A 12,636-nucleotide genomic window follows, 5' to 3' on the forward strand; every position below is an offset into this window, starting at 1 on the left:
CTGCCCAGCTCGCTGCGGGCTGCGGTGGCTGCATTGCCAAAGCCAGAAATGGAGCAATACTCCGACAGAGTTGACATGTAAATATGAGCAGCCGAAGTGTCTGAGTTGGGTTGGTTAGTGCTGAAAGGGAGGGTTTTGCAAGAAGAGAAAAATCAGCTTCATGCTTAGGAGGAGGGCTTGGAGTGGAATTCTGACGTGGGGTCAAATGATCCAGCATTCCTGTACTGTGCAGTTCTCTTTTCCAAAGTCTTTGCTGCTGAATATGGATTTAACATGAATATGCTTTAGCCCCATGGTTTCTGCCTCCCAGGTCAGAGCTCCACATATGGCACCATCTCGAGGGCACAGCTGGGCTTCTCCAGCCCTTGGTAGCTGGGCACAGCTCAAAGATGAGCTCGTTTGTGGCTGACCCAACAGAGCTATGGTGTGGTGCTCTGTGCAGAGCTGTTGTCCCCCCAGTCCCTTTCCCATGCACGCTTGGCCTGGCTGTTTTCCTTGATGTTGGTTAGGAGAAGCTCAGGAGAGCCCCATTCCTCTGGCATGCTGCGTGCCGAGGGTGGTTCAGTGTGCTGGTGCGTGCCCTAGCCTGGCAGAGGGGAAAGCCTCTCCAGCTTTCATCCCACCCATGGAGGGAAACGTGGGGGGCTTGTGCTGCAAAACACCTCTTCCTCCTGCCAAGTGCTGGCAGCCCCCATTGCTCCCGATCCAGCTCTGCCCCCTCTGCCTGCCAGCCAGGGCCGGGAGCCGGGGGCACCGCCACCCTAGGACCAAGGTCCGGTGCGGGTCTCTCCGATGGACCCCGCACTCGGAGCATCCCCAGGGTGCCTGGTGGCTCCTTTGGCTGCAGGGTCAGGTTCGCACCCCAGCTCCGGCCCTGCCTGCACTCCGCGGTGCCTGGGGCATCACCCCCCCATCCCGCAGCCCCTCCCGCTGCCCGAGCCCGCCCCGGGGGCGGGCGGCGGAGCACGTGGGGCCGCGCCGGGCCGGGCTGAGTCACTCCCTGCCCCGAGCCCCGCGGCGGAGCGGCTGGGATCGCATCGGCGCGGCTCCGTGCGGCTCGGGAGCAGCATGGGGGCGGTGGCGGTGCTGCGGGTACCGAGGCTGTCGCGGGCACCGAGGCCGTTGCGGGTGCTGTTCCTCCTGGTGCTGGGGCTCTCGCTGCTGCTGGTCGTGACCGGTGAGTGCCCAGGGAGCCGGGTGTTGGCGATCAGGGGTGCCGAGGGTCAGGGATGGCGCGGGTCAGGGATGCGGGGGATCAGGTGCCCTGGGTGCAGGGGAGCCGGGGTGCTAAAGAGCCTGGGGTGCAGGGGAACTGGAGTGCTAGAGTACCGGGTGCGGGGGATCCGGAGTGCAGGGGATGGGGAGAGTAGGGGATCCAGGGTGACAAAGAGCCCGAGGTGCTGGGGATCCATAGTGCAGGGCATCTGGGGTGCCAGGGAGCCCAGGGTGCTGGGGATCTGGGGTGCCCGGGAGCGTGGGGTGCTGGAGATGCATAGTGCAGGGGATCCAGTGTGCCAAAGAGCTCGGGGTGCAGGGGGTCCGGAGTGCTGCGTATCTGGGGTGCCAGGGAGCCTGGGGTGCTGGGGATCTGGAGTGCAACAGATCTAGAGTTCAGCTGTCCAGGGTGCGGGGTTGTTTGGCGTGCAGGGAATCCGGGGTGCAGGGGATTTGGGGTGCAGAGCCAGAGGATCTGGAGTGCAGAGCAAGAGGGTCTGGGCAGGGGTGGTGTTGTGTGCGGGGGTGATGAATGAGAGGGTGCGCAGCCCTCAGGGCTGCTGCTGCAGGAGCAGAGGAGCTCAGGTCCACAGCCCTGTCCTTGCTCCTGAGCTCGGAATAGCTCAGCGGGGCTGTCCCGTGCTCTCAGGCTTAGATAACCGTGCCCACAATGTAAACAGCTTCCCTGGGACCGCCTGGCACAGCGCGCCAGGCTGGCCCTGCCAGGGGAACCCCACGAGAAGCAGCTCCATCATCACCCTGTGGGTCACGCCTGGGGTGGTTGACTCCAGAAGCGATGGGTGAGAAGGCAAAAGGGTAGCAAAGCCCAAGCGTGGGCTCTGGGACAAGGGACAAAGGGCAGCAGAAGGTGTGCTATGAGGAAGGCCCTGTTTGTGCTTGCTCCTTCTGGGCAAGAGATGCCCATTGGGCCCTCACGAGACAGGCTTGACCTGACCTCCCCCTGCCTGCTGGGATGAGCTGTCCCAGTTTTCGAAGGATGTTATTTTTGCCTTCCAGCCAGCCTGTGGATTCAAACATGCAAACATTTCCAAACGCAGTGGCTGATCTTTGTTGCCGTGGTTCCTGACTGTCCAGCTTGTGACAGCTCTGTCCCTGCCTGCAGAAAAGTGCCTGTGTGGAGAATGGAGATGCTGAACTGCAACAGATGAGAAATAGGAGCTTCCAAAACTACTTGCCACAGTGGAAAATGTGACCCATGTGCCTTGCTGCTAGGCAGGGGCCTGGCTAGGGAGACCACTATGTAAGGGATAATTCCTGGGAGGGAAGGAAAGGGAGTGTAGTTACTTGTATAGTATAAACCTGGGACCCTCCTGTCCTGACCCTTGCTCCTTCGCTGCTGTATCCCACCCTATAGTATCCTGTGTTGGAGGCAGTGGAGATGCTGGGGAGCACACATTCACTGGCGCTCCATTCATGGGGGAGCAGCCAGGTCCTGCTGCTGAACAGAAGCAGCTCTGTCCACTTGGCCTTGGCCAACTGCCAGGAATGATCCTTGGGATGGGGCTGGAGACCTGCTGAGGGGCGTGGGGCGAAGGCATCCCCACGTATCAGCAGGAGCTCTCTCTCCTCCCATGCTGTAGCTCATGGCAGTGCATTGATGGAGCATGAGGTCATGCAGAACAGGCTGGGCAGTGCAGGCAGGGACTTGAACCACTGCCCAAGTGTTTCTGCCTCCCGAGGCTGGGCTAAGGGAGCTACACCATCTTTTCAGAAGCCTTCATGGAACACTGGCCAGTCTGCCACCAGTGTGTACCCTGCAGATGTGGAGTGTCAGGAAGAGTAGGATTAACTCAGAGGAGCCCTGCTATTAAAAGACTAATGAGTGGGAGCTCACTGAGTATTAGCTTAGGCTAATGAGAGCTGTGCTGTTTGGTGTGGGTACCCAGGCAGCGAGCCCACAGCTCATTAACTTCCACCTTCTCCAGGGCTTGCCTGTAGTAAGGAGTTATTCCTGGGTCTCCACCCAGCCCTTACTCTGATTCCTGCAGCATGGCAGAGGAGAGTCTGGCACCAAGGTATGTGCTGTCCTGGCACTTGGTGAGGAGTACCGAGGCATTCAGGGTGGGAGTCTGGTCTAGGTTTATGGATAATGCCACTGTCTTGCAGCTCTTGGGGCAGAATAAATTGAGGGTGGGAGGAATTTCACTGGGGTTCTTGCAGTGTGATTTAGCACTTCAGTGGTGAGCAGAAGGTTGTGGTGGGTTATCCTCGGCTGGTTGCCGTGAGCTGCTCCTTCACTCCCCTTCCTCAGCAGGACAGGGGGAGAAAAGCAGATGAAAAAGCTCCAGCGTGGGTCCTTCCCATGGGGCACAGCCCATCAGGAGAAGGCTGCTCCGGTGTGGAGTCCTCCATGGGCTGCAGGATGGATATCTGCTGTGGTGTGGTCCTTCACAGGCTGCAGGGAGACAGCCTGCATCACCATGGTCTTCTCCATGGGCTGTGGAGGAACCCCTGCTCTGGCACCTGTCACATCTCTTCCTCCTCCTCCTTTGCCCGGGCTGTCTGCAGGAGGCAGGGACTGCCTGTCTCCAACACAGGAGCAGCTCCTGGTGTCTTGCAGAAGCCACCTTTGCAGCCCCCTGCAGCACCTCGCCGCATAAACCCAGTACTGTGGGAGATGTGGCAGGTGGATGAACAGCAAGGGAGGATGGTGCAGCCCGTGCAGGGATGTGCCTGTGGGCTGCAGCTGCCTCGTGGGAGCTGCTGGGACAGTGATGGAGGTCTGGCAGGCTTTGTGCGGGGATGGACACTGCGCTCCCTCCTTGCGTGTCTCCAGCTTGTGAGAAACAAGGCGTGCGGGCTCCCCCTACAATGGTTTCTGGTTTGGTCTCGGGAGTTCTAACTTTCATTAGCAAAACTCAGCAATGGGACCAGCTCCCTTGGATAATCCTGTGCTGTTCATGCCTGAGCGAGCCCCAGCCTGGCTACCCCTGCTTCCCAGATAAGCATCAGATACACTGGATGCACCAAAAACGTGGGTTTCCCCCAGCTTGGGTTTGATGTGCAGGCTCTGTTAAACCCACTTTGTTGTGTGCCAGGGCAGGACAGGTCCTGGCCACTCTGTCATGCTCATTCTCATCACTTGTGAATGCCAGAGGTTCTGTGTAGGTTCCAGCAGCCTCTCTGGGTGCTCCCCTCCCTGCAGCATCCACAGTTGGAGTAGTTCCTGCCGTTGAGCTGGGATGCCTCCATGTGCATCCGCAGGGCTCTGGTGGACACCGGCCTTTGGGATGGCTCGCAGTGACGTGTGGCTTTGCTTCCAGGAGACTTCTGCGACGTGAACCACTGTCAGAATGGGGGCACCTGCCTGACTGGGATTAATGAGACCCCCTTCTTCTGCATCTGCCCTGAGGGCTACGTTGGGATTGACTGCAATGAGACAGAGAAAGGTGAGGGGCTGACCCCTCACGGGTGCTCTGTGAAGGCCAGGAGCCTTGCAGCATGGTAGTGTGCCCTCATGGCCTTGGGGTCCAGCCCTGCTGGTGGGCACATAGAGTGGAGATCTAAGCAGGGGTGCAGTGACCTCCATTCCTTGGGGGGAATGCAGTGTCTCCAGGGAGTGACAGCCCACTGGTGCTTTTGTATTCCATCCATGCCCATATTACTGCTGTTTTCCCTTTCCCCAGGCCCCTGCCATCCCAATCCTTGCCACAACAATGGCGAGTGCCAGCTCGTCCCGAACCGTGGGGATGTCTTCACTGACTACATTTGCAAATGCCCTGCGGGGTACGATGGGGTGCACTGCCAGAACAGTGAGTACAGGGGCAGAGAGGGGCTTAAGGGCTTGGGGACCCCCTGGGCAGCATTGGAGGGACAACCGGTGGGTGTTTAATCTGTGGCTGTGTTGGGCACTAGGCTCTTATCAGGGACCAAGGGCTGGTTTGGACCTTGCAGGGTGGAGGGAAGGACCATGGTGTGGGGATGCAGCGGTGTCTGAGCTTTGCTCTGCATCTCTGGTGCCTTGAGTAATGGGAATAGGGGTGCCTCAAGGTTCAGCCTGCTCCATATGGGGTCCCAGCCTTGCCATGACTGTGTCCCCTGATGCACACATGTGGCGGCAGTCAGTAGGGACATGGCTTAGGCAGCTCTGTAAGTCAGTGCTTCAACCTGTGCCACCGTATCAGCAGGGACCCTGCTGTGGCCCTGGCTGAGGGGACATCTCCCCCTTTTCCTGCTGCACTGAATGAGGGGTGTCCTCCCCAGGACTGGCTCCTGGGTCTCCTCCTGAGCTCCTCAACTCTGTCCTAGACAAGAATGAGTGCTCCTCCCAGCCTTGCAAAAACGGAGGCACCTGCCTGGACCTGGATGGTGACTACACCTGCAAGTGTCCTTCTCCATTCCTGGGAAAGACCTGCCACATCCGTAAGTCCCTGTCCCCCACTGCTCCATCTCTCATTGCCAGGAGAGATCTCACCAGCTGGTTTAGGGGATCTGAAGGGCAGCCATGGGTGCCTATGTGCTGGCTGCCCTTGATGCCAGCAGGGACCTGTTGGAGGGAGTGTCCCTGGGAAGGTGCTGTCTTCTCTTTGGGGGTACCCAGAGCAGCCCTTTCCCTTGCTCCCCAAACCTCCGTTCTATGAGAGGGTTTGGTTTTGTGGATGAGGAGGGGGAAGTACACCTTGTGGACAGCCAGGTCCTTGGGCAGGTCCCCACCTCCTGCCCTGTCCCCAGACAAGAGGCAAATGGCTCCCTGGTTTAGCTTCCTGGTCACTGTCTCTCTTTGGTGCTGATGTCCCCACTGCCCCCAGGCTGTGCTGTTCTCCTGGGCATGGAAGGAGGAGCCATCTCTGATGCTCAGCTCTCAGCATCCTCTGTCTACTATGGCTTCCTCGGCCTCCAGCGCTGGGGGCCAGAGCTCGCCCGCCTCAACAACCATGGCATTGTCAACGCCTGGACCTCCAGCGACTATGACAAGAGCCCCTGGATCCAGGTACCTGCAGCAGGACTGGGAGCACCGGTGCAGCGGGCAGCCCTCGTACCCATGGATGGCCTTGCTGGGCTGCTCCTATGGGGTTTATCTGGTCCTGGTGGCAAGTGTGGGGCTAAATTGCTGCACAAGGGGCATCTCGTGATGTGCCTGGGGAAGACAAGGTCCCTGGGGTTGAGATTTTCCCTTCCTCGCAGTGCCCTGAGCAGCCCCTCTCCTGGTCTTGATGTTGAACATGAGCCCACCCTCCCATGCTTGGGCACAGGGCCTGTGCACCCCATCCACACTGCTCCCTGCTCACACCCTCCTCCTTACCCAGGCCAACCTGCTGCGGAAGATGCGGCTGAGTGGGATCATCACACAAGGCGCTCGCCGTGTGGGCCAGCAGGAGTTTGTCCGTGCCTACAAAGTCGCCTACAGCCTGGATGGGAGGGAATTCACTTTCTGCAAGGACGAGAAGCAGGACACAGACAAGGTGGGCGGTGATGCTCTGTGTGAGGGCAGCGCTGCGGGTGCTGGGGTGGCTGCGAGCTGCATCCCAAACTGGCCCCATGTTTGGGGAGGTGCTTTTGACCTGGGTCAAAGGCACACTGGGAGCTGTCCTAGCAGCGAGACTGCAGAGGTAGTTCCAGTGCCAGGCAGCACTGTCTGGCTCTGTTTAATTGACCGTAGTAAGCATAGCCAAAGAAGCAGTGCTGACTTATTTAGGTCATTCAGATAATATCTTTATCGCTGACATGGGGACTGGGCATGGTCTGGAAGGGCTGGTGAGCGGATTATGTGTCTCAGTGCTGTGTCTGCACCAAGCATGAGCTGACTGTGTCTCACCCTCGAAGCAGGAATATTGCCATTCCAGAGAATGGCTGGGAGAATCTGCCTTGCTTTAGAGAACAGAAAAGTTACTCTTGTTTCTGCAGCAGTGGAGAAAAATGCAAGAAAACATGGCCTGACTCTATTTATTGTGTTAAAAAGAAAGAAATGAACCACCTCTGCTGCTTGTGATTTGAGGAGTATCGCTGTAGCTGGAGGGAGCTGGTGTTGCTTTGTGGGGCAAGGACAGAGCAGGGAATATAGCTGCTGCAAGGTCATGCACTGCTCCAGGGCACTAAAGCAGAGCCCTGCTTCCCCACTCGATGCTGAGGTCTGTCTGCTGGGCAAGGGGTCTCACGCCGAGGCTATGGCAGAGCCGGGACACTCTGTTGGCCGTTGCAGGTCTTCCCAGGGAATGTGGACTATGGCACCATGCAGACCAACATGTTCAACCCTCCCATCACCGCCCAGTTCATCCGCATCTACCCGGTGATGTGCCGCCGCGCCTGCACGCTGCGCTTCGAGCTCATCGGCTGCGAGATGAATGGTAAATGCCGGTGCCTCTCCTGAGTGTCCCCAGGGACTGCAGGGCAGGGGGAGACACGGGGCAGGGCATTGCCCTTATACTGGTTTGGATCCCCTGGGACAGAGGATTTGTTTTTCCCATACCTGCTATGTGATGCCTGGAAATACCCCTGGGTGTTTTGGGGAGCACAACCCATTAATCCCACCAGTTTAAGCTGCATTCTCACACTGCTAACACCTCCCAGCCCAGGGGTTTTATGGCACCCTTCCCATTCTGAGCTGTGAACTGTCTGCTTTTCCAGCTGGAGAGTTGAAAAGCACTGGAGGGTCAAAGTCCGCTGGGAAACATGAGGAATGATTAGCCTGAGCTCTTTCCCTGTGCCTCTGGCATTCCTGTCCTGTGGCACATCCCCAGCAGCCAAGCAGGACCCGTGTTGTGAGAGCAGGGTGCCATGGGGGCTTGGGTCACATCCTGCTGCTGTATGGTTTCAGTGCCAGCTCTGCTTTTGGCTGGGGATGTCTTTGCATTGCTCTCTTCACCCATAAAAGCAGCCTCCTGCCTCCTGCCAAAGCTGTATTCTGGAGCCAGGCTGCGCTGTGAGGACATCTGTACATCCCTGCAGCAGGAGGCACTGTAAACCAGGGAATAGCTGGGAACTGTAATCCCAGGAAAAGGCAAGCCAGTTGCTCTGCTGATCCTGGCTGTGGGGGAAACATGGGAACGTGGGGTTGGCGCCCACCTGGGTTATGGGGTTTTGCCATGGGCTCTTTCGTTTTCACTGTCTATAAACTGTTGTGTTACAGTGTATTTCAACACGGCAGGTTGCTCGGAGCCTCTGGGCATGAAATCCCGCCTCATCTCCGACCAGCAGATCACAGCCTCCAGCGTCTTCAAGACCTGGGGCATCGACGCCTTTACCTGGCACCCCCATTACGCTCGCTTGGACAAGACAGGCAAGACCAATGCCTGGACAGCACTCAACAACGATCAGTCTGAGTGGTTGCAGGTGGGTCTTGGTGCCCTCCCTTTGTAACCTCAGTTCTCTCCCCCAGCTCCTCCAGGTGTGCCCGGGTGCTGGAAGCAGAATGGGCACAGCGGGAGATGCTGGGATAGAGCAGCCAGAGCCCTGCTTGTGGGGCACACAGCTGAGATTGCAGGGACAGGTCAGAATGGGGCCACCACCACCCACTTTAACAGCAGTGGGTCAGACACATCAGTGCTTATGGAACAGGGTGGTGCCGTCTCCGCAGACCTTCCCACGGAGTGCACTGAGCCCTCAGAACCCCAGTGCTGCATAACCCTATTGGGGAGTGCTGTCCCAGCCTGGGGTGACCGTGCCACGATCCTCCTGCTGCCCAGAATGTCGTGTTTCTGTTTTGCAGGAAAAATACTGGGTTTGCTTTTCTCTTCCCAGTCTGGAATGGGAACAAATAGTTTTGAAATTTCCTTCTCAGTTTCCTTTCCTCCCCTGTTTTTATCCTTTTCACATGATTTCATGACATAATAGGACAACACAGTTTAAATATTTGTCCTGCTTTTTATTTGGGGAATGATTAAAAGCAGCTGCTTCATGGCCCTAAATAAACCAGTTTATCAAATGACTGCTGGTGGGGTCGGGATGACACGCTGAGTTGGGCTGTTGCACCACAGGCTGACTGTGGACGTGCACGCAGATTTAGATGTGTGCTCACATACATACATGCACACGTGTGTATCTGTAGCTGGTTCTGCCCTCGATGAGCATAAAACAGGAACTAAATGAAGGAGACTTTCAGCTCTTTTGCTGGTTTATGTGTAGCGTGCCAGCAGCTGTAGTGCAGTGTGGCAGAGTAAAGAGAATAGAAACCATCTCACAACCCAACCGTCAGACCGTGCTGAACTGCATATTTTCTCAGCCAGAATCACTTTCCAATGGAAATGCATTTCCTTTGGGAATCCTTTATTTTTTCTGAATTCAGATTTTTTTACTGTCATTCCCACATTGACCTTTTCAATGAAAAATATCAGGGTGGCAGCAGTAGGGAAGGGAGCTGAGATGGAGAGGTTTGTGTCCCGCTTTGGGTCGCTTTGAGGGATGCTGCATTGGTGTTCTATTAGTTGCTGTGGTATTGGGGTGGGGGTCAAACAATGAGGGCCAGCACATCCCAGGTACCCCTGGGACATGCAGGATGCTCTGAGGTGGGAGGACTGCTCCTGCGAGGAGCCTCAACGAGCTTTGTCTCTGTGCCAGATCGACCTCCGGGACCAGAAGAAAGTGACGGGCATCATCACGCAAGGAGCCCGTGACTTTGGGCACATCCAGTATGTGGCAGCCTACAAGGTGGCTTACAGTGACAATGGCACATCCTGGACCCTGTACAAGGATGGACAGACAAACAGCACCAAGGTGTGTGGGGCAGGGCAAGGTGGGCAGCAATCTGGGCTTCAGGGATGCTGCTATGGGATGGGATGGGATGGGATAGTGGCAGGAGGTCCTGGAGGTGCTGACACCCACCTTTCCCCCCATAGATCTTCCATGGTAACAGTGACAACTACTCACACAAGAAGAACGTGTTTGATGTGCCCTTCTACTCCCGCTTCATCCGCATCCTGCCCGTGGCCTGGCACAACCGCATCACCCTGCGCGTGGAGCTGCTGGGCTGTGATGAGTAGGCACGTGGGGAGGAAGGACGGGGCTGCACCTGCCCACCACCCAAGCCTGCACCCTGCCCACCTCTGCCCGCTCCTGCTCTGACCTCACACCCCTCTCTTCATGTCCCCAAACTCGGCAGGCGACCAGGAGGGCTCCCCTGCCCTCGTTGGCGCTGGGGCCACAGCATTGCACTTTACAGGGCTCTTAAGGTGGGATGTGGGGACAGCTCCTGCTCTTTCACCCCACTAGCCAGGGGGGGGGTCCCCCTTGTGTGACTGGGACTTGACTGAGGGACCTTCTCCAACTGGGGCTTTGTTGGATGATCCCCATCACACAACCAGGGCTTGACTGTATCCTCCCAGCTAAGCCTGGAGACACATTTTCTCCTCCTTTTCGCTTCTGCTTCCAGCAGAGAGGCTGCAGCCAGCTGCAGTCCCCTGCCTGCAGTGGGGCTTGGGGCTCAGCAGCTTTGGGGGGCTTAGGGTAAGCATCCTGGGCTTGCAGCCTCCAGCATCCCTCCTGCTTCCTGCATGGCTGCAAACAGGGGCTCTGAAAAACCCACTTGGCTGTTGTCCCCTGCCCATTGTGCCATGCCCTGGGTCTCCTTGCCTGTGGTGTCAGCGCTGCATAGTGTGAGGGGAGTGATGAGACGGCTCCTGTCAAGAGGCACCAGGTCCCTATTGCCTGTGGCTCTGCCCACTGGGTGTGTTTTGGCAGTCGTTGCCCATTCCCCTTCCTGGGGCCATGCGACTCCAGCATCTGCCAAGTCTCAGCATTGCCCCTGTCTCCAGTTAGGGATGCCTGGAGGTCCCTTGTCCCCAGAGCTGAGCGGTGATTGGGGGGGCCTCAATCTGGTGGTGGGGCAGAGGTGGTTCGTAGCCACAAAGGTGTGGAGGAACGATGGGCAGGGTGGGGTGGTGGTTAAACCACCACAGAGCGCTGTGCCATGACCCTTTTTGTACCCTGACTTCTTTCCCTTTCCGTGGGGTGGAGGGGAGCCTCTTGCAATGCTCGAGCCCTCGGGATTAGCAGTAGGAGATGAGTGAGGCCCAGCACTGGCATCAGGGTGTCCTTCCCTGGTGATGCTTCCCCTTCCTGCTGGGATGTGAAGTGGCCACGGAGCTGGGCTGGCAGCGGGATGGCTTTGCCAAGCGCCCAGGGAGCCTGGGTGGGATGACAGCAGCGGCCCTGCTCCAGGGTGTCTCTGACAGTATTAAAACCAGCTGAAACTGTTGGCTTGGCTGCTCTGTGCTCCAAAGAGCCACCTCCCGAAGCACAGTCCTTTGGGATCCCCCCTGAGCCTCCTCCATCCCAAGGGGCTGCCTCCTGCCATGCTGAACCCATGTCTCTGCTTTTGCAGCCCCTCCTAGCACCCTTCCCTGCACAAGAACCAGGGTACCAGTGCATCTTCCCTGCTGCCTCCACCCCATCGCAGCTGCCAGAGCCTGTGCTTGCAGCTGGACAAGCACAATGGGATGGGACATGGGGAGGGGAAGCTGCTATCAGCACCCCACGCCCTGTGTCTCCTCCTTTGGCTTTGATCCTGGAGCAAATCCATCAGCTGGGAGCAAAACCAGCTCTTACACCCCAGGGCTGCCCAGGGGATGCTCCCAGCATTGAGGACAGGGTCCCTGGTAGGAAAGGAGCACTGGGGTGGACAGGACAGAGGAGCTCTGCTCCCCTCCAGAGCCTTCTGCCCTGAAGTTATCACGAATGGCCCAGGACAACCTGCATCCCACCACATCTCTCCATCCCTGCAGCCCTGCAGGACCACCTCTATTCACCTCTGTGCTGCCAGCAGCACTCTGCTCAGGCCATGCATCCCCTTCGCAGGCCCCTGCCTGGCCCCTGGGCACCAGAGGGGCTGCTGGCAGGGACCAGGCTGAATCCACTGTGGCTGCTTGGTGACAAACAGCAGCCACAGCTCGAGCCAGTGACAGGCCGCCCGGTTCACCTCCAGACGTGCCACCCTTATCACCGGGAAGCTGGGGCAGAGATAACAGCAGCTTGTTCTGAGTCCAGCCAGGATAGCCCTGAGCTGGGGCACGGCACAGGCTCCATGGGGAGGGTGACGGGACCAGATGCCCTGTGTCAGAGCAGGGGATTCTGTTGTGGCCCGTTGCCACCCCCCAGGCAAACCCCTCTGACGGATGCTGAGCCCCTTCCCAGCTCTGTGGCATTTCCTTCCTCCTCCAGAGCCCTAGGATGGGGAGTTTGATGGGGATGAGAGCGCCCTTCACACCGTGCAGAGCGCCTCACGACTCATCCCCATGCCTCGGATGCTCTTCCTGGACACGGCTGGGTTGCTGGAGCAGCAGGAAGGCTGCGGCACCCCGCTGCTGCTGACTCGGCTGCCCGCGAGCCAGTTCCTCAGGAAGCAGCCGTCGGAGAGAGCATCCTCTCGCCTCCACCCGGAAAGCCCGGCACAGATCACAGCTGCCTCCATCCCACCAGGAACATGGGGTTTCCTCCCTGATTTGAGCCTTGGGCAGCAGGTTCCTGCTG

The 12,636-nt window shown here is 58.1% G+C and overlaps 1 protein-coding gene across 5 annotated transcripts; it reads left to right on the forward strand.

Moving 5' to 3' along the window:
* Window positions 1–777: 777 nt before the first annotated feature.
* MFGE8 (milk fat globule EGF and factor V/VIII domain containing) lies at window positions 778–11,364 on the forward strand. 5 transcript variants are annotated; one of them, XM_062630579.1, is made up of 10 exons: window positions 778–1,177; window positions 4,500–4,625; window positions 4,863–4,988; window positions 5,440–5,598; window positions 5,985–6,166; window positions 6,483–6,638; window positions 7,376–7,520; window positions 8,303–8,505; window positions 9,730–9,885; window positions 10,008–11,364. In XM_062630579.1, the coding sequence occupies exons 1-10, from the start codon at window positions 793–795 to the stop codon at window positions 10,149–10,151; spliced, it is 1,782 nt and encodes a 593-aa protein (XP_062486563.1). In that variant the 5' UTR covers window positions 778–792; the 3' UTR covers window positions 10,152–11,364. The 5 variants fall into 5 exon arrangements, with proteins under 5 accessions (XP_062486563.1, XP_062486572.1, XP_062486581.1 ...); XM_062630588.1 differs by having other exon boundaries at window positions 8,321–8,505; XM_062630597.1 differs by having other exon boundaries at window positions 5,485–5,598.
* Window positions 11,365–12,636: the final 1,272 nt, after the last annotated feature.

This window comes from Pezoporus occidentalis, unplaced genomic scaffold (genome assembly GCF_034315485.1).
Source record: "Pezoporus occidentalis ecotype Australia unplaced genomic scaffold, CSIRO_AGI_Poc_V1 ctg11, whole genome shotgun sequence".
Lineage (NCBI taxonomy): Eukaryota > Metazoa > Chordata > Aves > Psittaciformes > Psittacidae > Pezoporus > Pezoporus occidentalis.

What these genes read in the sequence shown, in the direction of transcription:
- MFGE8 (XM_062630579.1), top strand. Translation starts at nt 793, where the DNA reads ATGGACCCCGCACTCGGAGCATCCCCAGGGTGCCTGGTGGCTCCTTTG. An exon ending in GCTGCTGCTGGTCGTGACCG is followed by an intron (nt 1,178 to 4,499) that starts GTGAGTGCCCAG and finishes CTTTGCTTCCAG; the next exon opens with GAGACTTCTGCGACGTGAAC. An exon ending in GACAGACAAACAGCACCAAG is followed by an intron (nt 9,886 to 10,007) that starts GTGTGTGGGGCA and finishes TTCCCCCCATAG; the next exon opens with ATCTTCCATGGTAACAGTGA.